This window comes from Brassica rapa, chromosome A03 (genome assembly GCF_000309985.2).
Source record: "Brassica rapa cultivar Chiifu-401-42 chromosome A03, CAAS_Brap_v3.01, whole genome shotgun sequence".
In the NCBI taxonomy this organism is placed as follows: Eukaryota; Viridiplantae; Streptophyta; class Magnoliopsida; order Brassicales; family Brassicaceae; genus Brassica; species Brassica rapa.
Window position 1 is genome coordinate 20,452,716 of NC_024797.2, and position 26,729 is coordinate 20,479,444.

Below are 26,729 nucleotides of genomic sequence, written 5' to 3' on the forward strand. Positions count from 1 at the left end.
TTAGAAAATTAATTTTAAACTTCAAATTTTGTTACAGTTATTTTTTAATAAATTGATATTTTATTAAATTCATACATCTTATAATCATAATATAAATTAATAATTAATTTATAGAGATTTTAGGTTCTATGAACCAAACTAATCAATATACTTTTAAATTCTAATAGTTATTTAAGCAAACATACTTTATAAAATGGGCCCTTAATTATTTCTTCCAAAAGGAGGCCGTTGGCCTTTTTCTTCAACTACAGCCGGCCCTGGTTACAGTCATGTGGAAACCTTTGTTTAGTTGAAAAAGGCTTAGTGCGGAACCCTTTGTTCGTCTCTATCTTCTTAATTACGCAGCTTCTTGTGTACTGTGTACAGTATGAAGTTTGAAACACTTTCATCATCATGACAGATGGTTGCATCTTATTAACCTCAGAATCAGTCAAACATAGTCTTTCTTAAACAAGAAGATAATAAAAAGGTCAGAAACAGTTCTTCGGGTAACAAATTGTTTGACCGTGTTCGACCACAAGTTTATGAAAGATCCACTGCACAAGTACCGAATCTAGTTGGAAGAAGTGTGATTCACGAAATACCATGCAACGTCACATGAGTCATGGCAAAAAAATTAACGGGTTTGCCAACTCTATTGATAGCATGGATGCACCGGGAGTTTTGTCAGAGAAATGAGGATTATTACAACACAAAGGACGTAGAATTGTACGGATTATCAGACGACAGATGTATATACTGATCTGGACATCTTGTAGTTCTGTAGAAACCCTTCTTTGAACATTTGACGAGAGGACGATAAATTTTAGAGACAAATTTCAATCTTTAGTTTTCGCTCTTAAGCAGCTATCATATAATCAAATTCATTGGATACCCTTTTAGTCAATAAAGCTTTGTCTTTATGATACTTTTGCTCTCCATCCAGTCTCGTGTTTATACTGACTAAAAACGTCATAGCAGAAACGAGAAAGTCACCTCCTCTTGTCTTGTCGCATATTTCATCGTTATTTATTTCTGATTGTATTATCTCCAGTTCTCCACGAACATACTCTCCGAATTCATTACATTGAAGCTCATTCCACATAAACATCTGTAAATTACTTTCAAACACAGATTATTCATTGTTAATATAAGGAAACTTCATAAATCATATTAATTATAAAGCTGTTTAAATCTTAAAAGTTCAGAAACCAGAATCTGGATTTTTAAATGAGTATTAAAACTTTTTTTAGGGGAAATAGCAAACTCTAAAAATCGTCTACTTTTTTTGACAAAATTAGTTAAAGTTCTAGTGATATGTCAAACTATACAAATTTGGGTACAGAATAACCTTTTTAATTGTTGACAAAAAGCTATTGTAATTTTGTTACTTAGGAAAGCTAATTGAAATAATGTCATATCAGCCAACTTTAAGAAATATGATCTTATTTATTTTTGAAAAGGATAATTGTTTTTCAAGCCATATATCATGGCATCATTCATGCATTTATAAGTAGTTGTTTCTAACCTTTAGCACTTTAAAATAATTGAATTGAAATGTCAGAATATGTTAGATATGTTAATGATGTCTTGATGATTAGATGTACCATAGCAAACGAAAAAAAAATATTGCATCTAAAAGGTAAAAAAATAAACAAAACAAAAGGACATGTAAAATCTAAAATGGAACAAACATAGACGTCTGTTTTTAAGACACCAACATAAGCTTATGAAAAGTACCTTTAACGGAAACGACAGGAGAAATATAAAAATTATTACATGGTAGTATTTGCATGAATAAAACTAAATATCTCTTGGATGGAACTTGCAATGTCTTCTGCAGTAAACCTCGTCTCACTTGTAATCTGCACGTGTTTATACCTACCTGATGTTAGCATTTTGCGGTTACTATATACTTTATACCGATTCGTAATACATACGTATCTTCTTTGTAACAATCCTTTCTGATTTTATCTTTTCTGTGTAGGAAACCAAACCTGTAGCTAGGTGTTGCTGTAAAGCTTTTTCCTTTTAAACTTTGTACTACCCTAATTTTTGTTTAATAAAATTTGAAATTGTACCATAAATTTAAATAATGCGTGCTTATAATGACAAAGCTATATGTAATACATATTATCTAATTGTAATTGTGCTATATATATATATATATATGGCTATTGCCTATTTAGTAAACCCATGCTAATCACTAGACTATTACTTTTTCCCATAGCTTACTAAAATATGCATATTTATATTAAAGCAATCCAAACATATGGGTAAAAAAGTAATGGAGGACAGTTATATTAAAGCAATCCAAACAATGAGATATAAACTCCTAAAATTATAATCTAAGAAAGTAAAACTTGCCTTGACATTGAAGGAATAGAGGACAGTTTGTTCCATGGTAGTGATGTTAGTGTGAAGGATAGAGAGATGAAGATCCTCCAAAGCAGCAATAGTCTTAATCAGTTGTCCTGGTCTTCTTCTTGAAAGTATCTTGATCATAGCGTCAAACCCTAGCAGCTTCACCTCCACATCAGCCAAGCACGACTTGTTCTCCGCTGTTTCTTCCCGGATCCCTCCTCCTCCACCCTCTAGTTCAGTTACATTGCCGGTACTAATTAGTGGGTTAGCAACCGAAGTTATTGGTGAAGAAGAAGTCATTGTCGTGGTCATGTCCCCAATTTGCCTATTACCGGTTTCTCCGAGGATTCTCCGACGCTTTTGTGACTCCAGGCATTGTAGGAGTTGCTCCAGCTCTCTCACAAACTCTATTGCTCCACCTATGATCGACGCTTGATCTCCCTGTTAAATACATGCATAGTAAAAAAAATGTTCTCAAACCGTCCGAATTATATATGTATATATGAATATAGTCACACATAAAAGAAGAATGTGCGTAATCATACCCTTTGAACGTAGGATCCAGGCATAAGTGACCTGAGGACACGAAGATGCTCGTTCATTTGCTTTCTACGGTTCCTCTCGACCGCGATATGAGTCATTCGTTGGCTTTCTACTTCTTCGCTGGTCTTGCTTGTTCTTGCTCTCTTCCTCTTGCTCTTCACCTCCTTTGTCGTATCATTCTTGTTCTCTCTGTCTCCTTCTTCTCCTCCAATAAAACGGAGTTGCACCGAGTTGTTATCGTTTTCGTCTTCTTGATTCTCCTTTTCTTCAAGAAACACGTTGCCTATGTTTCCTTCACACTCACCTCCTTCTTGAGACATGAGATTATGGGTTTGGTTATGGTCCTCTATCTTATCATTCAAGACTGGAAACTTCAAGAAATAAACCGGGTCCAACCCGGTTTCTTGATCGTCTTGGTTTCTGGTCTGGTTTAACGCCAGTTTCGGACCAAAGTCTGCAAACTGCATCACGTCTGCGAAGCTCATTTTATCAAAAGTAGGTGTCGTTGCTCCAAAGCCTGAAGGAGACAGTTGATGCTGCTGCGGCATCGATTGCTTTTGTTGTTGAAGGTTTCTGTTGAACATATAGTCTATCATACCGGAGTTGTTATCGTCGTTACCGCCTGAGGATTCACCTAAGAAGTTCGGTGCCTGAAAGAAACCGAAATATTTATATATACACACATATATAGTCGAAGAAATAAATTATTAAGACATGGAGAGAAAACGTACGTACCGAGTAATCTTTATCCATTGCTTCGTACTTGATCACAGAGCTTCTTGGCCTGATAACAACAATTCATGAGCGTCACAGTCAGTTGAAAACATATATGTGAATCAAAAACCCGCGTCGTTATGAATATACATGTATGTCTCAATAGTTTTTTTGGAATTGGAGACGTACAAAAAAACCTAGGCAAAATACATACCACATGCATATATGTCTTATACACAGTGTTTTATCAAGCTGAGTTATGAAAAATAATTAAGCGAATGATAAAAATAAGAGGGCTTACCTTGTATGATTTACTAGGGTTTACGAGAGATGAATAAAAGACATGCAAAAGTAGCAGAAGATGGACAAGAAATATGTATAATGAGACGTCACGGTTGAGCAACCCCTACCAAGCTCTCATATATATATATATACACACACGCATATATATATACATAATACAAAGAGAGAGGATCAACATATGCGTACATATGGTATAGCAAGAGGTATTAAGAAATCCTAAATATACGTATATCCTCATTAGTTTGTTTGTATAAGAGTAACTTAGGAATCATTAATGCATATTTAATAGAAGGCGGATCTTCACACAAATCATTTGACAATAGTTAAGTCCACTCAATTAGATACATAAAAGTCTGTACTATCGTTGTCCGTTATCTTCAAAGATGCGATAAGTTTTTTCTTAATCAGTAACCTTAGAAAACCGAAGAATGTACATGTGTTAGTCCTAAGTAATGTTATAGCATGAGGTAAATCATCGTTCTTAAAGAAACATATTACATTACATTATATATTTTCCCCCTAACTAACCTATTTTTTGACCTATTTATTAACTAAGTACATTATATAACCAATAACAAAATTCTGGATCTTGGCTTTTTTTTTGTTATGTACAACGAAATTAAAATTGACCAATATTAAAAAGCTCTTGTATAGTTACAGATTTATCAGTTGTTTCGTATATTTTTTTAAAAATTAGTTCTGAAAACCTAAAAATAAATGTATTATAATTTTTTTTTGTGTTTTCTCGTGTGCTTATTTTAAGTTTGGAGACCTATTCAAATGTAGTTTTCTATCAAAACCAAATTCAGAATTGGGAACGAGTTTAATTAATTACAGAAAATGAGAATTAGTCAAATGATAAATTATTGAATATTCCAAATCATATCTTGTTTTTGTAATAAATACTATTTATATATTTGTTTTTTTTTGTTTTTTTCTTAAATGTAAGAATGAGAGGAGCCATAGAATAGAGAAAAGTAGTAATGTGAAACACACGTGTATCACCTCTCTATCTTTTGAACCATTAAAGAGTAGGATAAGCTCCAGAGTTCACAAGCAAGCCAAACCGCTCTTCTTTTCTACCGCTTTTTCGTGAACTTAATCAAATCTCCATACGCGTCTCCTCTTTTATTTATATCAGTTCAGATTGAATTACCTATGTTATTTGTTGTCCAGTACATTAATTTTTCCTTTTTATTTTCAGGAAAATGACATATGCTATTATTGTGTGTGTGTTTGTGGCGACATGTGAATTTTGTTTATTTTATTTTCTGTCATCAGACATGTGAATTTTAATAAGGACAAGGTTGAATTAATAATACGTAAGAACATGGTTCTCAGTTACAAAAAAAAAAAAAAAGAACATGGTTCAAATAGTATTTTAATCACTGAAATTTTGTTTTTCTTGGATGCCATTACACGTCCAATAAATAACTAAGGAAAAATTGGTAACCATCGAGAAGACATTATGAATGAAAAAAAAACTAAATAATATAAATGAAGAAACATATTTGTAACTTATTTCTCATTCCCACATTTGATAAAAATGCTTTTGTTCTGCCAATAGAGTAAATTTTATTAAAAAAATAATAAATCTTGTAAAGTTGTTAATATAAAACTTGGACCATTAATATTTTTTTCTGAAAGTTTTCATTTATAATTTATTCTTACCAGAAATTATATATTTGTAACATAGGCGGGTATTTAAAAAAGATTTCATTTTTAATACTCCCTTATTGTATTAGTTGTTAAGAATATTATCTAAAATCCAACTTTTTTTCTCGAATACCAATTTTTAAAAATTCCATTTTATTGAAAATAAAAATTTCGTCAATAAAAACTATCAAATCAGGTTTGTGATTTTTAACAGATAATTTATTGTTAAAATATTGAGTTGAATTGCCAGCTCCTAATATGGAAAATGAAAAAAAATTCTTTTGTTTACTTTTAAATGAACAAAATAAAAAAATTGAAATAAAAGAATAAAATCATTATTTGAAAATCATTTTAAATTTATATATTATCTAGAAATTTTATCATTTATTTTTTTAACTAAACAAATATTTTCAGAAACCCTTTTTTTCCAAGTAACCTTAAAAGTTGTAACAATAATTTTAAAAATTTCACTTGAATCTCAGATTTCTTTTCTTGAACTTCTTTATTGTATACTTTATATTTCCTTTCGGTATTAAAATTCTAAATGCTCAAATTAGTAATATAGCAATGTATGTATATCATGCATATAAAACCAGAAATGACTTATTCTCAGAAAACTCTATGCATGGATTTTAATAACACTTTTGCATAGGGTCAAACAGTATCGCGATCCATTTCACTAATAAAAACTTCTGATGACTTAAAGTCCAAATTGCAAATTCGTCTACGACCCACTTTGCCAATATTTCTTATATTTATGTACGTTTAAATATGTTTTTCTGGGCAACATATGTTTAAATAATTATATTATGATGTAAGCTGCAAAACAATATTCTCATCATATTGTGTTCCTGTGGTAATTTTTATATTTTATTTTTACCTTCAAATAATTCAAAGTATATATTGTTTGAGTGGATTTTAATCCCCTTTCACCTGATGAAATCATGTAAAGTTTTCATTGCCAAAGTAACACGTACGCACTTTTATGTATATACTATTTTGACTGTAGATTTGAATTATAAACAAACAACTCAAAATAATTTTTACTTAATTTTTATGAACCGAAACATACATAAAACATATAATTTATATAAAATATGTAAATTGTCATATATATATATACGATAATAGATATACGGTAATATATTTATACAGTGAACAATGTTACCGACATATATTAACTACGCATCACTCTTTTGCTTTAAGATAGTTATAAAATGTTATAAACAAAAAGTTTTATATTCTCTTTTATTTCCTTTTTTTTTTCAATGACGACTTTTTCTGTCACCTTTCCTCCCTTTTCTACTTTTGTTACTTTCACTTTCTTTCTTTTATTCTGTATGCATAATATACACCTAAATAATATTGTTTCCCATACATATAACGTATGGTTGGTGTAATAACAACAAATATTTTGGGTTAGTCCCCCGTTAGTGACTCTTTACTTCTTTAGAAATTACATATACTTTGGTTAATAACCGACATTTACATTAATATGGAAAGGTTCCTCAGCTACTTTAGTACTAAATAAATAAACATAATATATAATTTGAAATACAAAGACAGTGACAAATTAATTTGGATATAAAACTGAAGAATTTTTTTTATCTGTATATCTTTATAAACTAAATGTTATATCATTTACACATTTAAGGATATCTAGATAACTCCTATTAAAAATTATTAGCTTTTACCCATAAGGCATCTCATATCACCTAGTAAAATTATGTTTTCTGAGGTATATAAATAAAGCTAAAAATATTATCAACGTACCAATCATATATCTATCACTTTTTTTTTTTATATCAATACCTACTATGTTCTTGTGTATATATTCATTAGATTAAGATCCATAAAAAAATATAAATATAAATTTTTATAATAGATAAGAAAATATAAGAACTACTAGATATGATTTAGTTAACCAAATTATTGACAAATAACATGAACAATTAAAATAAAATAATATGTATCTCAAATCAGATTTTTTAAAATAAGCAGAAAATGTAAGAAAATTAACATTATTACGCGAGTGTATAAATTGTTTATAAGAGTATAAAAATGTATTACTCAGAACTTATTAACTTTATACTTCTTAGGAAATTATAAAAGTTTTAAAATCATTTCTTAATATTTATAAGCCATTATAACATTATAAAATTGTCAACCATTTTATTAATTATCACATAAGTAACATTATTACAGGGTTTATAAATTATTTATAAGAGTAAATAAAAATCCTAGTACAGCTAACTTAATGAATATTTATTATAAATAAAACTATAAAAATTAATCGCTTATAAATATTTATAAATAACTTATAAGAGTTTATAAAATATCGTCTATAAGAGTTAATAAATCACTTAAGAGAGTTTTTGTCAACATTTAAGAGAGTTTAAATTCAAATAAATGTACATTTGTTAGATTTTATAAATCATATAAACTATATTACATATAGCTTAATAACTCCACACATGTTTAGAATTTATAAGTGCGTATAATTATTTATAGAAGTTCATAAATCATAAATAAAATTGTATAAATCAGTTTTAAAAGTATATATATAGTTACGTAAATGTGTATTTATATGAATTTATAAATTCGATAAAACTGTAGTACACAGCATAATAACCCATGTAAATTAAAATCGTTCAAAAGAACAATCTCAAATGTCTTTATCAAATATTTTAATACTCCAGTTCTTTCTCAGTTATTCACGAATCAGAGAAAAATACAGAGTCAATAATTTCATGGCACACAAGAATACTCAAATTTCCGACTTCAGTGAACAATCAACTAATGTCGAAGTTTGGGTAGAGATAGTACGCGTATAGGAAACTACAAGTCAGCTTAATCTGAAAGAAAAACATCTTATTCTTGGTGACCCAAATGTAAATTCTAAGTTATATTTATTTATTGTTTTATCGTACTAGAAATTTGTTTAAGTTCCATGGAAAATTAGGGTTGTAAAATCGAAGTAAGAATTCTTTATAATTTAATGGAGAATCACTACTTTGACTATTTTGATCGATGACGAAGGATGGAGGATTTTATGACGATTTGAAGTTACACCATGTGTTGGATTGAGAATGAATACTCCCGTCGATTCCACATCAATTTAGTCAAGCGTAGTCAAATATTTTATAGATTTTCACTTATTGAAAACCCATTATTTGAACGTGTTCATTTCCAACGAGTTCTCTAAAGGAATGCTGACAACACTTATACGTCTAGTATGCATTCTCACTTTATTCATAAGGAATGAATATGTTATGTTAAGGTAATTTAAAATCCCAAGTTGCTCAAATTTTATAGACTTCGTTGGATGGGTTACTACTTAAGGATATTTAACTCTCTATGTGGATGATTCTTATGAGAAGATATTTCGAGAACATGTGTCAAAAATTGATTTTAAGATGTAACTCATATGTTCATTAAACTTTGGCTTAAAATTCAAATTCATCCTCTATGTATGTTACCAACACTACTATTTAGTGGGTGTGAATTGGAATGCGAAGCTTTATGAGAGATTGCCCAAGATTAAATACACATAGCATATCATATAGTTATGAATTCTCCAAAAAAAAACTGTCAATAATTTAATTATTTTATGAAAAACTATTTTTCAAACATAAGAAACCAATAACTTTTTAATGTGTATGCAATTATAAAATTCGAAAAAAGTTTCACCTCTTTACCGGAATACAAATATTGTAACTCGCAAGTTTTTTCCAACATTCTAGCATCATCCGGCTAAAAGGTTTTTACCAAAAAAAATTCCAAAAAAGTACATGTCAATGCATCATTTTAGTTTTTGGATAAAGATGAATTTTACTGCTAAGCATGGGTCAAACTACCTTCATAAAACTAAAATTTCACAACTTCAGGAAAAAAAAAAGAATTTCACAACTTCAGAAGAAAAAAAAATGAATAAAGCATTTCAAAAAAAATTATTGTAAGATATTTCGAGAACATGTGTCAAAAATTGATTTTAAGATGTAACTCATATGTTCATTAAACTTTGGCTTAAAATTCAAATTCATCCTCTATGTATGTTACCAACACTACTATTTAGTGGGTGTGAATTGGAATGCGAAGCTTTATGAGAGATTGCCCAAGATTTTGATATGAAAAGTTAGAGGTTTACTAAGTACCATAAAGTTTTCTTAGCTTTGCGTTTTTGGCAAGTCAATTACATGGAGCAAGGTGAAATTTTTATGCATTTTAATATTAATGACTTTCATTTGTGGCTATACTTTTAACAGATTTACATTGTTGGAAATTTTCAAGAAAAATCAAGATCACGAACGAAAGACAATGTGTTAAATTCATCTTCGATCCACTATAGATTTAACAGTGATGTTATAATTATATTTTACAAATAATATTAATAGTATTAATATACATAATATTTTAGATAAATATATTTATGCTTCTGATATTTTCGATATTTTCGAACACGAGTAAAATTTTGATTCAGATCTGGTTCATCAAATATAGGAAATAAGGTGTCGTTCTGATATTTATGTCAGATTGGATTCAGTTTAATACTTTAAATTTGGATCAGACCCAGCTTAGAACTTTGATCTAGGTAGTTTGCTCAGACTTATCACTGGACATAAAAGAGTACATTGTTTAGTAAATCATAAGAGATAATGTTGTCAAACAAAGGTCTTCTTTTGAGAGTTTTGTATAGAAAATAATAAGAGTATATATGTCATTTCCCATTAAAATTGTATTTCGAACTATTCTTGTAGTTGCAGTTTTGTAAAGTGCTAAAGAAAAGGTCATATCTTACTAAAATTTAAAAAAAAATTAAATAAATATTCTTCTAAAAATGGAAAACATTTAAATTTCAAAAAGAAAAACCTCCAAACTATCTTATATTTTGAGATGGGGGAGTACTAATTTCTGAGAAAATAGAATTTACTATATAAAATTTACTAAGGAAGGTAATTATGCCATAAATCATTGTAATACAAATTATTTTTTTCTAAAGTTGAAAAGAAATCAATTAAAGCTCCAATATATTGCTAAGTTTAGTTCACATCTAAGGGCATGATTGTTTTCCCCACCACCACCTGAAAATACAGTTTTTGCGGTTGGTATCGGTTGTTGACGTTTTGCAACAATAACATACACTGCTATAAAAGACACACACAATGTAATAAATCGTTTCAAGATGCTCTAAACCTCTTAAATTCAAAAGTTGTTTCCATCTAACGTTTGCGAGAGGGAAAAATATTGTTTTTAAAACTATATAAATATAAAAGAAAAATATTCAATTAAAATGTTAAATTGAAGTGATAGAAATACTAATATATATATATATATATATATATTATTTTAATTTGTAGTATAAAACTCTAAAACAAAACTATTTTCTATAATTTAAAAAAAAATATAATAGGATAATTTTATAAATATATATTTTATATTTATTATAATAATATGCTTTTTTATATTTTTATATTTATATAATACAAATATTGTTACTTATTATTTAACCACGATTGGATTTGGAAGTTAATCAGTCATAAATATTCCGCAAAAGCAATTATTTTTAATTGTCGTATCAATCGTACAAATCTCTTAATAAAATCGCAACCATCCACAAACACCCGCATCCGCAACCGCTATAGAGGCCCTAAGTACATATTGGTTATTTATACTTCACTGATACTTATAGCTTTAAATCCATTCATTTGATAATTCAAAGAAATAAATATTATAATCAAGCATGGGTTTTCATTGTTGTACTGATATGAAAAGGGAAACTCTAATAAGATTTGTCTATTAACTGGCAGTGCAGAAATCCCAAAACTTCTTGCTTCAAAAATAGAAATATATTTTTTCAACATGTGAAATTATTTTTAACAAAGAAAAGATTCACGCTTAGTTAAGATCCACAAAATAAAACCAAATAATTGAAGTCTGGTAGCAAGGGCTAATTTGGGGCATGACGTAAATTCATTTGTTTTGAATTCGACTCCAACCGAGAACAAAGTTGTTGTTATTTGATCAGTTTGGTTTTGTGTTTTGGTCCAAATAGTTTATATGGTAATACAGTAATAAACGATTTGGTTATTTTCTTGTATTAGTTGGAAAATATTTCAAATTCGGATCAGATAGTGAATGTAAGTTTAATCATCTCTTTCTAAAACCGACCGGATCAGTTGATATGACATATAAAATACATAAAATAAAATTACAATTGAGGAAGAAAGTTGAGGCTTGATTGTGATAGGAGTCACGGTAATCTTACGGTCAGTGGGTACGTAGCATCTCCAAAAAAGCATGCATTTCTGGAGTTTTTAGATTAATAATTAAGCTCCTTTTAACTTATTGCATATTCACGAGTATGCAATGCTACTTTTTCGTTTAAGGATGATTTCGGTTTTATTTATACAGGAAAATGTTATGTAGAATTGGTATAAATGTTTTCACATCAACCAAAGTTTACAAATTATTTACTGAAGCTACCGTGAACGATGGAAGTGCTATTAGGATGGTGGGATAGATCAATCTCCAATTTACGTTGGTATTAAGAATTAGAAGACATAATAATAGGTACAACAATTAGAACATTTGTATTGGGCCATACCTAAACCACCAAAGTCATCATATATGTTTTGTGGGTCTGAACTGACCCAATTAACACTTGTGCATAACGAGACACTGAACATGTGGATGAAAGACAAAATCTTGGTTCATGAGTAAAACAACTGAAGGACCATTGTAGATGGCGGAAGTGGGCGATGGTAACAGTGTGGCACCACGCTGCAATGACAAGAATTTGTGCTTTTTTCTAAAGAAAAATCTGTTTTATTCAGATGAAGCCAAAGGTTTCAGTATAGGAGAAATGCGATGTTACATTTATATTTCGTATTTCATTTGGTTACAAAGATTACCAACCAAACTAATTGGAATGTGGAACTTAGATTAGCTCGTCGTTTGTCATGGTTTACTCGAAATTTATCGCCATATACGACCTTTTGGAAACAATCTACAGTAAAAACTATATAAATTAATTGAGACTATAGTATTTTATTAAAATTTATAGAGCTATTAATATACAAAAAATTTTTTAGATGTTTTTCTATTTTTGAATATTTAAATTTATAAAATAAAAATAGTTCATTTTACTGTATAGATATAAACTAAATTTTAGAAATTAGACTTTCATATTGTTTTATTCTATTATTTAGTTCATAATTTTATGTTTCATAGAATTTAAATGTGGCTTTAGATATAATTTTACTAAATATTATCAAAATATATTGAAATTTTAAGAAAAATAGAGATAATTTCATTGTGGATATAAAACCAACAATATAATGTTTAGTTTGTATTTATATAAAATATATATATATATATATTTATATATTAATTTATGATTTTAATGAGATTATATATTTACATAGAACTTTATAAAAAAATATTATCTTATTATTTAATCAATTTATGTCATATTTTGAACTCACCCAAATCGAGACCAAAGAAATTTATTAATTTATAGTGTTTATTAATTTACTAAGTATTAATTTATAGAGTATATACTGTACTATCTTTTTACTGTACAATAAACGGATTCACGTCTTTTTTTTTTTTGAAGAATTGCATCAGTGCAAAGTTTCTTTCATGATTTTCTTTTCAAAAAGAGTATAAGTTTCTTTAGGATTTAAGATCAATGACGACTCTCCAACTTAGAGCATTCGATTTTTGGTTTATTTTTTTTATTTTCTGGTTCTTTTGGATAGAGATATAGGAACCATTCATATATTATAAGACCTAGTTCGGTTTTGTTTGATTTCTATTTTTGTATAATTTTGGGTAAACTATTTGGTAGTTCGAATTATTTGACTAAATTATCAGATATTCAATTTTTTTGAGGTGATAAATTTATTTGGATAGTTCTACTATTAGATAATTTTGAATATAAATATTAAGTTTATAGATGGTAATTATAAGTATTTGGTTATTTCTAAACTAAATATAATTAATATTTTTAAATATATAAATCATATTTCATTTTTTGGTCTGGATTCGGTTCTCGGTTTTTCAAGTATAAAAAAAATAAAAAACAATTTAGATATGTGTGTATTCCACTTTGGTTTTGGTTTCAACCTTTTTTAGGTTTTCGGTTTTTGGGTAAATACCAGTCCTACTCCAACTTATGATGATGATACATTGATAGGAGAATCTAATCTATTAATTTAGGATCCTACTTTTATTTACTATTAACAAGTCATAGTATGACCACTTAAAAAATGAGTTAATATGACATATTTGATATTTGTTATTCAATTATAACAAAATCTATTGAAAAATAATCCAACAATATCTTACTTAAAAATTTAAACATTTTTCTAAATAACATATTAATTAATTTTGTAGTTAGTAATATAATATTATTATAAATCAATGTTAACTAAAATTTTATTATAAAACAGGAAAATAAAAATTCTATGCTATTTTTTTTTTAAATTATAATTATATTCTGTATTATATAAAAATAAAGTTTTATATGAATTAAATATGACAAAAATAAATTAAATAGGTAAACTAATTTTTTTTTTATTTTAGTTTATTCATTTATAAAAATTATCACTCATCATTAAAATAGTTTAAAATTCGTAAACTATATAACATTTTATACAAAAACAAAAATAAGTTTATGAACATAGGTTAAACTTTTCTAAACACAACTATATATTATATTTTATATATTTTGAAACTCTCACTAATATATTTTTAAAAAACTATATACAAAAATATAATTGTATATAATAAATTTTATAAATATACTATTTAAAAATATCTTATTAGAAAATTATGAAATATAATCATTCATTGAAAATATTAATGACAAATTAGTTTTTTATTAAAATATTTTTTCATTTTTTTATTTTAACTATAACAAAATATGTTGAGAAATATTTAGAAAATATTACCAAAATATTAGAAAACTATGAAATATAATAATTCATTTACAATATTAATTACAAATCAGTTTTTTTTTAATTTATTTTTATTTTTTAATTTTAACTATACCAGAATATGTTGAGAAAAATATAGCAAATATTACCAAAATATAATAGTATATAATAACTTTTATAAATATACTATTTAAAAATATCTTATTAGAAAACTATGAAATATAATAATTCATTTAAAATATTAATGACAAATCAGTTTTTTATTAAAAAATATTTTTATTTTCTATTTTAACTATAACAAAATATGTTGAGAAAATTTTAGAAAATATTACCAAAATTTTAAATATTACTATAAAATAATATATTAATGTAGTAAAAAAAATTAAAATTCATGTAATCTTCCTAAATCAAAAATAGTTGTGTAATTCTCCAAAGTTTTTTCACAAAATATAAAATATTGAAAATAAATATTAAAAATAGATATGATAAAACTTCAAATTTACAAAAGATAAAATTATAGTTAATAAAGAATAAATAATAAAATTTTGAAATGCACCACGAAAAAATAAACTATATATGTACCTTGTACATAACATTATTTCCCGATGGATCAATAAATTTTAAATTTCATCAAAAAAAAAATAAACTATATATGATGTAAACATTAATGCAAAGTAATATTTTGAAATCTTAATTTTAAAAAGTTGAAGAAAATTTAATATCATAACATCCGAAAATATCTTATATCAATAAAATGTACTAAAATAATATGATAGATGATACTATGTATACAATTTACTAAGATAACAGGGTCATATTATTTAAACAAAACAGTTTTTTTTTTTATAAATCCCGTAAAATACTAAAATGATATATGTAAAAGTATATTTTTAAATGCAACAAGTAAATATAAATTACCTTAAACATATTTATTTTCTTTAATATAAGAAAATCAATTTTAAAAATGTATTATATGCAAAATGTATAAATTAAAGAAAAAAATATTTTGAATGAAGTTCTCTATTTGATTATTTAAGATTGTTATTTTATTGTACCTACTCGAAAATATATTAGTAAGTAATAAAAATAATAACAAAGTAAAATGTATTAAACAAATCACTATATATTAACAAAATAAAATGTCTTACACAAATCACTATATACACTAAAATGGAAATCTTATACTTAAAAAATTTGTAGTAATATAAAATATATTTATAAAATAAAAATAATTTCGACACGGACGTGCGGGTATAATCTAGTCTTTTCTTATATATAGTAAATATATAGTTATATATGTGAATAAAAATCACCATTATATATGTGAATAAAAAAATAATTTCCACACAAACAGAAAATACATGATAAATTTTCTAGGATAGTCTTTTTTAAATTTTTGTCACAAAAATATCTATTATGAGAAAAATGACCAATAAAAGTTTTAAAGATAGAATTTCAAATTTAAAAAATAAAAAAATTAAAATTAAATTTTCAAAATATAAAAGAGCTAATTTGATCATCTTCCTTATTGAAAACTATTTTTGTGATAAAAACTTAAAAAAGTTATTTGAGAGAATTGTCCTGCATAAATTCCCTTGCCGCTATATTCACCAAAACCATCGTATACAGATATTTGATCTTAGATACCTAAAACTATATATTAAAACACAACGACTAATTCACAAAATTAGATTATAACTCCAATACCTACAAAACTTTATGATTTGACAATTCAATGACAAAGTAACCTCTGGATTCTCAAATTTCTCCATGTGCCATGACAAAATTTGACAGCACAATGTCAAATTAATTCCAAAATTTTCACATATCTCAACACAAGGACACATAAACTTCCAAGATTCTCAAGCCTCTCTATCAGCATTTCTATAAATACCATTAGAATCTCCATGTTTTACTTTCCTATATGTGCTATGATGTAATCTTATATATCATCCAGATTTATTTCAGTAACTATTCCAACTATTATCTCCATATTTCTTTTGATTTTTATGTATAGTTGGGATGCTTATGAGCCTTGCTTTATGGATTTTTAGTGTGAACTCTCTCGGATCTGTTAAATGATCTCATGATTTATGTTTAATGTTTCTCTTCTTAAATTTTTTTCACGAGATTAGTTTACACGTATGTTTCAGATGAGGTTGGAGATTTCTGGTTTTGGACGTTTCTAGTTTGGGCCTAATGCATGCTTATCGAACAAGTTTCTGATGAGAATTTGGACTTTATGTAAATGGTCTGATGAATTGGTTTTAGAACTTTGGGCTAACGGTTTCTTTATTCATTCTCTTGATTGTCGTATAAAACATATTCTATTTCTGGTACTCTAATGAACTCATGCATGCATTCAATAACCTGGTGACGTTTGGTGATTTGTGCATAATGCTTGCTAATACAATGGCACCTCTATTCTCAGGACTAAACTTAGTTTACGAAGCCCAGCCGGCAATAGAAACGCTAGCATGGGTCTCGAGCTTTTACTGTCATTATTCACTTATAGGGTCCAGTTTCTTGAGAAAAGGATCCATTAGCTCTGGTGGTAGCAGTGACTACAAAGTACTTTAAATATATAATAAGATCTGCATTTGAATTTTTTTTTTTTTAATGCTGAAGAAATTCCATAGTGACAAGGAATACAAAACAGAGAGTTTAGGAACCTAAACCTTGATAAACAGAACCCAAATTAAAGACCATTAAGACAACAAACAAATACAAATCACAGCTGCTGATCACACTGGTGACTGGCCGCTTGATAGTCAAAAAATTCTTGAACCAAAACTAGAGATGTAAAACAGATTTATCCATTCTGTTCCGTCCCGTACCGCAGTGGGTTAGTCGTCGAGCGGGTTACAGTGGGCCTGTTCCGCGCGGACTGTGGTCTTCAAAATGCCGGCCCAAACCCGTACCGCAAAATATATAGGCTTTCGCGGGCCGTCCCGCGGAAGCCTCCTTATCAAACCACCTACTACAATTTCTTTCATGAATGTTCAAGTAGAAAAATTGTGTAAGAGAGTTGAAGAGAGCTCATTTAGCTTCACTAAAAACTTATCAAAATCAATGCCACAAAGCTCCATTTGTGCTGGCGTTCTTGAGTTAAAAGCCTTTTTTTGTTATCAGCATAAGGTTTTGTTGAGTTTAAATCTGACTGAATTATTGTCTTTGTAATAATTTGGCTCAAATTTTGTATGTCTTCATCAAACCAACTCTATTTTTAATTATTTGGATTGCAAAAAGATTCGTGAATCACTTTATCAAATTATACAAGTGACGTGATATACAACTAACTTTTCTCCTAAACGACATCATTGTAACCAAATTTAATTTAAGAAAAATACCACTTCACAATACTGAAAACAAAACCAACCAACTTAAACAATAAATATCACATTGTAATAAAGCAATTCATAGTTGTGTGTAATAAAAAGAGAAAACCAAATCAAAACACCACCAGAGCTCGATCGTCATTGCTGGAGCTGGAGTCGTCATCATTGGAGCTCGAATCATCATCACCAGAGCTCGAATCATGCATCATCGCCGGAACTCCTTATGTTTTCTGAGGGAAAAATCACAAGAGTCGCTTTTTTCCACTCTCTTTCTCGTGTCTTTCAGGTAAAATTAGAAATGAAGGAAAAATACGGGTCCATATAATCCTGCATGACCCGTTTCGGTCCATCCCGCAAAAGACCCAGTCCCGCAAAGACCCAATTTGCGGATCTAGAAAATCTCATCCCAATACCGTACCGCAACAGTCCTTTACGGGCCAGGCCCACGGACCAGATCCATGATTGCCATTTCTAACCAAAACCGGTCCACCTGCAGTAACGTATGGTAAAAAGCTCCCTCTAACAAACCGGTACAACAAATTCAATGAAGGCAAATGCTCTTCTACTATGTAGCAAAACCTCTCCCTCTAACAATCCATGCAGATTGCAGCGCCTACTAACTTCTGTTTCTTGGACCATGGTATAATCCTAAGTTACATTCCCTCGTAGTCTGTTCATTGATACGGCACTCCAGAGCTGTGAACCATTGGTTACTATCTTCTCAACACTATGCAACTGTCTTGATTGCTAAGAAGCTCTCTCTTTCAAACAAAAACAGGTTCCTGTTCTTCTTAATAATTTTCAAGATCCACGGAAAAGCATTGTCCTATCTCCACTAAGACAAACGTGTTGTTTACATAACCCAAAAGGTAGCTAAAATTATCATGGAGTCAATAACAATAATATTAATCAATAAACCTGATGATTTGATAAGATCATGGCAAACAACGGGATAGGGATATGGCACGTTGGCTCATGTATTAGTGGCAAGTCTCCCACTTGTTCAACATGTTCTCTAGTTGTTTAGTTGGAAGTTATTTTGTTAATACTTTTATTTGTGTATTTAAGTGATAGAGTGTTTTATTCAATGGGATATGAAAAGAAAATCGCAGTGAACTTGTGTTCTTGTTCTCTTAAATCTTTGGGACCTAACATGATTTTACAAGATTAGAGAGCAAATCCTAGAAGGAGTATCCACAAAATGTTTTGTGCTTTTGAAATTCCTAATATGAAAACCAATCAAACATATATTTCTTCTTCACCTCATTAGATAAGCATAAATCTTCATGGTTTCTTCTTTGGTAAGCCTAATTAGACCCCACATCTACTACTCTTGTTGAAGGTATACCAAGCCTCAAGGATAAATCGCGTAGCCTCTCTGTTGCTTCTTCCGGTGCCTTTACACCAATAGGCATTCAAATGGTTATAGGCGTTTCAGGAACTCTCAAAGACATGTCCTTCAACACAAGGAGGCAAGAGCACAAAACACACAAACTTAGTTATACCACCTTCAATGTAGTGTATCTGTTTAGCAATTTTCTTACAGTGCCCTTGTTTATTTTAGTAGATTTCTAGAAGAAAGGCCCAGTTTCAGTACTCTCATCTCTTCTAATAATGGTGTCAATGGCATCATTAACTCTTATTCCACATAGTATGATCAGCATTTGTTCGCAATTCCAAAGTCAGGAAGATTTGATATGAAACAAGAAAACAGAAAAAAATAAGAACTTGTAACAACCTTAACCGGAAAAAGATTTAATTTTCAAAATAAACCTTAACCGTTGAGCGGGTATAGAACTTTAGTAACCCGGAATTGAAATCCAAAATCAGGAAGAAATCATTAAAAAAAATACCGGGATTCCAAAAGTAAACCGATGGAATACCAGATTAGACCGATATTTGGACAAAACTGAAAACGACAACTGTTGTCGAATCAAGTTTATGTCTACCACATCGATCCCGCAATCAGGGTCGTCTCCTCCTCCATTAAACATCTCTGCTAGATAGATAAACTCCGATCTCTCTCTCTCTATATCCGACGACTTGTTGTTTTGTAAAGATGCAAGCTTTCTACATATTCGTCGTCTCTCTGCTTCTCACCCTTAACTACAGGGTTCGTTTCCTTTTATCGAATCTGAATTTGCGTGTACAAATCTATGACTTATGGATCTAATCGAATGTTTGTGATAGGGAGAAGCTAGTGGCTCTGTTTTCTTCATCGATGGATCCAACAACCAGTATCTTCGTCCACCATCAGCCGAGGTAATCATTGGTCTTTGTTACATCAATAATAAGATCGCCATTGTTCTTTGTTAGATCAATTAAGATCCCGTTAAAGAAGTAACATAAAGATCCATTCTTTGTTCCAAGTCTCACCATGTTGGAGTTTTGTTTTTTGTTTTTGTTTATTTGCTATTCATGTTTGTGACTTGGTACTTCTTTTGTATTGGTTTCTTACATACTAACACATGGATGAATCACTTTTGAGTGTTTGGGGGTAGAATCAACTGGTGGTTAAATACATTTATTTATTTTCTTCGTTTTGAAATGAAATCTACTACAGGCGCTTCCCATGTCGCTCTCTGAGATATCTGCATCAGTGTCTGCCTTGTTGGGTTTTGCACCTCCATCTACTTTGACTGCTCATGGCTCTTCCAAGGTTTTAAAGTTTGCTTCTTTTTCTTTTTAATTTTGGTTTAAAGTCATGTACTTGATCATCTATTTTTTTGTTTGTTATATAGCTGAACAAGATTCTGAAGCCTAATCCATTTGAGAGGCCACGTGCTGCTTTTGTGCTAGAAATCGCCGGAGCACATGGTATGCAAAGGAAAGCTTTTACTTTTCTGACATTAACCAACTTTTTTCTTATTTCTTAAGTGTTTGTTTTTTACTTGCAGATGCGCTTGTGGAAGACCATTCTTTCTTGGGAAATGCCATAAGAGGCAGTATCAGTTCTGATTCTTACAATGCTGATATTGAGCTTCCAGGTGCCCTGATAGCTTTAATACAACAAGTTTCTCATAAGCATTACTAGTTTTCTTCATTTAGGTTTAAGTATTCCTTTGAATATATATTACTTTAATAATATTTTCAAAACTCTGCAGAAAGTGGAGTGGCTGTTGTGTCTGTCAATGAACCCTCATCCGATGTGACTGACAAGGACATGACTGAGTTTGTAAGTTTACGATTTCTTTTCTTCTAAGTGGATTTTAATGTGTTCACTAGCTAATGGTGTTGCTATATTATCCCTAGGCATCTTGGTTGGGTGGTTCGTATGTTACTGGCTCTGCTGAACCATTGACTGGATTGTTGAGTATTCCTCTAGCTGGTGCTGCTAATGTGGAGTTCCATTTGGAGAAGGTGACATTCTTAGTTCCATACAATTTTTAGTTCCATGTAGAAATTGTTATTCCCGTTTGAAGAAGGCTTTTTGACTTTAGTTAACATGAGCAGGAAGCAGAGAGGAAGTTTGCATTGAATCTTTTAGATTTATATAAGAATATCAGAGGAGCAGTCAATCTTCATGGTATCGAACAAGCTGCTGAATTAACGATTGGACGCTTTAGCGGTATCCATGTAAGAATATTCTATCATCTTTGTTATTCTACTTGTCTTTTCAATGTGTATAAATATAACTGATCTCACTGGAAATTACAGGCATTAGCAGAGGAGTATGGACAAGGTATGGCTAAGCAAGGGATGGATGTATTGCTTGCCACACTATCAAAGCTTTTCGATCTGTTGGAGACATCTCACAAAGGTGAATTGTCTCTGTGATTTGATAAACTCATTTTTTTAAAAGAAAGTAGTTCAAGACTGTTTGTATGTAAGCTTAAGATATGTTTGGGCTTGTTGCAGGCCAAATTGTTGGAGTGATTGTCCTTGATGAGAGAGTAAACCAAGAATCAGCTAATCTGCTGAGCGTTGAGTCTTCATCTCGTTCATCTGCACGGTCTATGGCTGAGGTAGAGGGAGTTCCAAGTGGAGCCATTATTGCTCAAGTTATACTTGTTAGGCTGACGCTTGCATGGTTAACTGGAATCATCCTTCTCATTGCAACTCTCCTTGGGGTAAGTTCACATAACTCCTCTTCTATCAGTGAACTACCAAAGCAGATTCTCATCCGTTCTTGCTATTCATGGCTGTTGCAGGTGTACTTCCTTATGTACATGCCTTTGACCAAGGACACGCTCCTGTATTCAAACGTGAAGCTCGATTAAGACGTAAAATAGAGCTCAAGTGGACACCGATGAATCTTCAGGTTGATCGCTTACATCTTTTTGTGTGTATTACTCCTTGTTTCTCACCTGGATGCATCTGAAACCAGTATTATTTGAATGTTTTAAGAGAAGGTTTACACTTTTTGTGGCCGGACCAGTGGTTGTGTTATCTGTATATTGTTGCAATAAGGTTTCATTCTTGATTTATTATTTGTTTTCTTTTACATACATGCGAGTCTCAGTCCTTATTTTAATAAAGCACGATTTGGACGCATTTTATGTAATCTTATGTTTCCTGTAAGAGCTTTTGATCATGGAATCTGAATTGATATTACATGTAGCGCTTGTAAGTTACTTGCAAAGATCTTTGAATGTTCTCTTAGAACCCAGGGAAATATATCAGGTAGTCCCAAGTATGAACCTTCACCTCCATCCTTCTCTATTCCAAGAACACTTGTAGAATCCTGTTTTGATCCAATTTAGTATGACACGGTTCTTATTTCGTTAAAAGCAACTACAAGAGGTTGTTGCATCATTGAGACAAAAGTTAACAAACCAGTTCAAGATCATGACAAGACCAAAGAGTAGAGTTTCTTTATTCAAAGATGATGCAGATAATTGGTGATAAAGGTCTACATCAAACAACAAACAAAAACTACAAATAATTTATTGGGGACAAAAGTATTTGAGGAAACTCATGTTTCTGTCTGACTCTCTGATCAAACTAAAATGTTTTATGCAAACTGTCTTTTTAAATTTTGGAGGTTCATAGACTCGTCTTGGGTTTGGCTTTGTAGGCAATGCGTCTGGTCACAGTGCGCATTGTCACGAATTCCTCTGCAGAAGACGGATGTATCCCAACCTGTGTTTTGTTCACAATGTCAAATTTAAACCTTCAGTTAAATAAAAAAACATAAAACTGGTTGAAGTGAAAAGTGTTTTTATTTTACTTACAGTGCTGTCAAATTGTGCTTTGGTTGCTCCACACTTGAGCGCAATTGCAATCCCCTGACATTGAGGAATACAAGACATGTTTTAAAAAGCATGAGACACCACTGGATCAAAGGTCTAGTCGATTCACAAGCTTTAAAATCTGTGCAAGGCCCAGTAGTGGCTTATAATATAGAAAAACTTGCCTGCATGATCTCAGCTGCATCTGGACCGCACATGGATGCTCCAATAACCTTGTCAGTCTGCTCATCAACTATTAGCTTCATCAATGACTTCTCCTGCCGTCTATCAACCAAAGACAAATATGCAGAACGTTGAAAACCCATGAGAAGATTCTAAAAAATGAAATCAAGAACTGTCTTGGTCGACTTTGTGGATTTTTCTATGAATTGCATAGAACTTTAAATGCTTGCATACCCAGAAATGGTGTTCTTCATAGGATTAAAGCCTGAGGTGAAAACCAGAATATCCCCAGTCGCTTTTTCTACTGCCTCTTCTTCGCTGAGACCCACCACAGCTAATGGTGGTATGCTGAAAGACAGAAGACAGAAAATGTAAATAAAAAAAACAGCGAAACTTCATGGAAGCTTCAGACTGATTTGGTATCACTGTGAACACATATGCCAAAATGAGAGAGATATATTGTGAATACTTTTCAGTTCTTTCCAGAGTTCAATATTCAAATATAGAGTGCAGATAGTAACAGAAAACACAGCTGATATTGGTGTACAACACACAACACTACGGTAATGAGTCACTAGTGTCTGAAATATGAGACACAGTAAAATATCCTCCTATGAAAAAGAAGGCTTACCAAAATACAGCACAGGCTACATTGCTGTAGTCTGCTTTAGTAGGCTTCCCACCAAAAACAGTGTTCTGCAAGCATCAAAACATATCCCACTTAACAAATAGATTATAGAATTTAGACAATCCCAAACACAAAAGCTAAAATATTGGCGGTGGTAGTAACTCCTCAAAGGGTTTGTGTAGTAAATTATAAGTGCAAGGTTAGAAGCACAAACCGCAAAGCAGGTGGCCTCCATTAAGGCAACAGGCGTGAGGTTGATCCGGTTTGTAGCATCTCCCACAGCCCATATGCTAGGTATGTTAGTGCGTGAATACTCATCAACCTGAGGATAATTTACTGAATTAGTAGCTGCAAGAGTATAGTTTTTACTTAGAAAGTCGAGGAAAAGTGTTCTTTAGGATAATATGAACCTTCACAGCTCCAGCCTGATCAAGTTCAACACCAACAGCTTCTAAGTTCAATCTCTTGGTATTAGGATTTCTGCCTGTTGCATATATAAACAAAAGATACATCCTTAGAAAGCTCCATGGAAAAATGCAGGGACAAGAAAATTACTCTCGACATATACAAACAGAAATTTGAGAATCTCATAATTATTGATAGATAGAAAATTTACCAGTGGCAAATAGCACCACATCCGCCATGAACTCTTCCCCGTGAGAAGAGATTACTTTGATCCCCTCGTCTGTTTTTGTCAACTAAATTGAAAGATGCAGTTAGTTCAGAAAAGGATGAACTGTAAATAATAAATGATGAATGAAAAGTAACAGTCATGCTAAGATACCTGAGTCAAACTTGTTTGCGGATGCAGATTAACACCCCTTCCTTCCAGATTTCTAGCCACAAGTGCCCTCATTTCGTCATCAAAGCCCCTATGAAAGTAAAATTCAGAATAGTTACGACTGTATTTTCCCTGAAAAGAGATCGCAGGAGACCAAAAAGAAAAAACAGAAGCTTATGGAGCACCTTAGTGGAAGCTCCTTCCTAAAGAATAGATCCACTGTACCACCCATTCCACGCCATATTGATGCGAACTCCACAGCAATGTACCTAAGTAAAAAAGGTAAATAGAATCGGGATCTGAAACACTGATACATCAGGTTGAAAACATTGAGGGAGACATTACCCTCCTCCAAGCACTACCGCACGCTTAGGAAACTCTTCCAAGCTTAAAGCTTCGTCAGATGTAATAGCCAGCTCCTGTAAAAGGCAGTTTATGTACAACTATCAACGACTTTCCTTACATAGCAGTTCATAGTTATGTTTTTATTGAAGATAAGAAAAAGATAAAAGACAAAAAACTCACATGTCCAGGGATATTGGGCTTCTGTGCCCGGCTGCCAGTGGCGATCAAAATGTGCTTGGCGGTGTAACTTATTTTGGTACCATCGATCTGCCTCACCTCAACTTCGTTGGGACCAACGATTCTTCCTTCACCTTCATACAACTTCACAGCAGCATTCGCCAACAAACGCTTGTAAATGTTGTTCAGTCTCAATATCTCATCAGTCTGCAACACATGAAAATTTAAAGACAGGTTAATACTGCTGTTACCACCAAAAAAAGTCACAGGACACTAGTGCAAGTGTATCATGAAGTATAGCAATTCAGTGGATATACCTTCTTTTGCAGAAGCTTCTTCCATGTGAAATCCACATTCTCATTGATCTCCCACCCATAATTTCTAGCATCCTGATAGAATATACCCACCAACATATGTCATCAACCAACCAACATACAATAGCCAAAAAACGATAACTTGGAAACAGCAAAACAAGTCTTCACATAATGTTTTGGGCAAGAACGTTTCTCTTACAGCAAATAGAAAGGCATAGAAATGATGGATAAAAGGAACAAAAAAAAATCAAATTTGTTGAGTAACCTCAAGTTCACCACCATAAGTAGCACCATAGACGAGAATCTTCTTGGGAACACAACCACGAATAACACACCTGAAAGCAAGCCCCAACCAAAAGTGGGATAAAGATTAAAAAGATGTCGTCTTTATAACAGAGACAAACAACCCAAACACATCTAGTAAACAAAGTAGGTCACTTACGTTCCACCAACACCACCAATCTCCTCAGAGCTAATAGGGTGAAAGGGAAGCTCACATATACCAACCTATTAATATTAATATCAATATATAATTACGGATTATTATTATTATTATTATTGACAATAACAAAAACAGATGTTATCACTGTTCCTACTGATAATTCACCTTAGCGCCATTATTAGCGGAAAACCTAGCTGCACGAACACCGCCGCTCCCCGCGCCGATTACAAACAAATCGAAATCATAGTGAGCCTCCGTGGCTTCCTCCGCCGCCACCGCCTTGTCAAGCTCTCCGTCAGCAAGCATCTTCCTCCCCATGATTGTGCTGCAGAATCAGAAACCCAAACTGCAAACAAACAAACAAAAACGATGATCAATCAGAGTATCAGAACGAAATGAAAAGAAAAAAAACGAATCTTGAATCAGTAAAAGGATAGATCGAAGATGTGTACATCTCTAAGAAGAAATTAAGATCGTCTAGAGAAGAGAGACACACAGACACGATTGCCTTTTTGTACTGTTTTTAGGATTTTTTTTTTTTTCCTTTTTTAAAATCAAAATCATTTGATGCTGTTTTTCCTCGAGCGTTCATACGTTATGATGACGTGGATTTAATATCTGAAAATCTTAATTTTTTTGTCACCAACTTGCTGCTCTGACCAAAACATATGGGAGTGTTTTGATGATCTATCGAAAGCGACTTCCAAGTGTAAAAGATGGAATCTTCAACAGTCAAGGGTCGAGATTGAACGCTGCAAAGTCGTTATAGGTGTTGTCATTGTATTTTCTTACGTGGCTTTTCATATAGCCAATGGAGTTTAGTGAGACGAGAATATAACAACACCCACAAAT

At 31.1% G+C, this 26,729-nt stretch overlaps 3 protein-coding genes across 6 annotated transcripts; 1 reads left to right on the forward strand and 2 right to left on the reverse strand.

The window, feature by feature from the left end:
- Positions 1 to 1,569: 1,569 nt before the first annotated feature.
- On the reverse strand, positions 1,570 to 4,839 carry LOC103860016 (transcription factor FAMA). Of its 4 annotated transcripts, none has more exons than XM_033288320.1 (6): positions 3,902 to 4,839; positions 3,622 to 3,670; positions 2,889 to 3,536; positions 2,676 to 2,784; positions 2,347 to 2,573; positions 1,570 to 1,844 (listed from the first exon to the last, which is right to left on the reverse strand). In XM_033288320.1, the coding sequence occupies exons 2-6, from the start codon at positions 3,637 to 3,639 to the stop codon at positions 1,755 to 1,757; spliced, it is 1,092 nt and encodes a 363-aa protein (XP_033144211.1). In that variant the 5' UTR covers positions 3,640 to 3,670; positions 3,902 to 4,839; the 3' UTR covers positions 1,570 to 1,754. The 4 variants fall into 4 exon arrangements, with proteins under 4 accessions (XP_033144211.1, XP_033144212.1, XP_009135876.1 ...); XM_033288321.1 differs by having other exon boundaries at positions 2,347 to 2,571; positions 2,692 to 2,784; positions 3,902 to 4,836; XM_009137628.3 differs by having other exon boundaries at positions 2,347 to 2,784; positions 3,618 to 3,670; positions 3,902 to 4,833.
- A 14,869-nt stretch (positions 4,840 to 19,708) lies between these two features.
- LOC103860018 lies at positions 19,709 to 22,357 on the forward strand. The gene is made up of 11 exons (XM_009137629.2): positions 19,709 to 19,949; positions 20,027 to 20,098; positions 20,400 to 20,495; positions 20,578 to 20,653; positions 20,734 to 20,823; positions 20,941 to 21,011; positions 21,089 to 21,196; positions 21,290 to 21,412; positions 21,494 to 21,596; positions 21,695 to 21,906; positions 21,988 to 22,357. The coding sequence occupies exons 1-11, from the start codon at positions 19,896 to 19,898 to the stop codon at positions 22,054 to 22,056; spliced, it is 1,074 nt and encodes a 357-aa protein (XP_009135877.2). The 5' UTR covers positions 19,709 to 19,895; the 3' UTR covers positions 22,057 to 22,357.
- A 272-nt stretch (positions 22,358 to 22,629) lies between these two features.
- GR1 (glutathione reductase, cytosolic) lies at positions 22,630 to 26,516 on the reverse strand. Its single transcript, XM_009137630.2, has 17 exons — positions 26,330 to 26,516; positions 26,043 to 26,223; positions 25,878 to 25,942; positions 25,701 to 25,770; positions 25,439 to 25,510; positions 25,125 to 25,328; positions 24,945 to 25,018; positions 24,785 to 24,868; positions 24,603 to 24,690; positions 24,435 to 24,516; positions 24,229 to 24,302; positions 24,033 to 24,140; positions 23,822 to 23,886; positions 23,425 to 23,538; positions 23,193 to 23,292; positions 23,011 to 23,064; positions 22,630 to 22,918 (listed from the first exon to the last, which is right to left on the reverse strand). Exons 2-17 carry the CDS (start codon positions 26,193 to 26,195, stop codon positions 22,823 to 22,825), a joined length of 1,503 nt encoding a protein of 500 aa, XP_009135878.1. The 5' UTR covers positions 26,196 to 26,223; positions 26,330 to 26,516; the 3' UTR covers positions 22,630 to 22,822.
- Between the last annotated feature and the right edge of the window lie 213 nt (positions 26,517 to 26,729).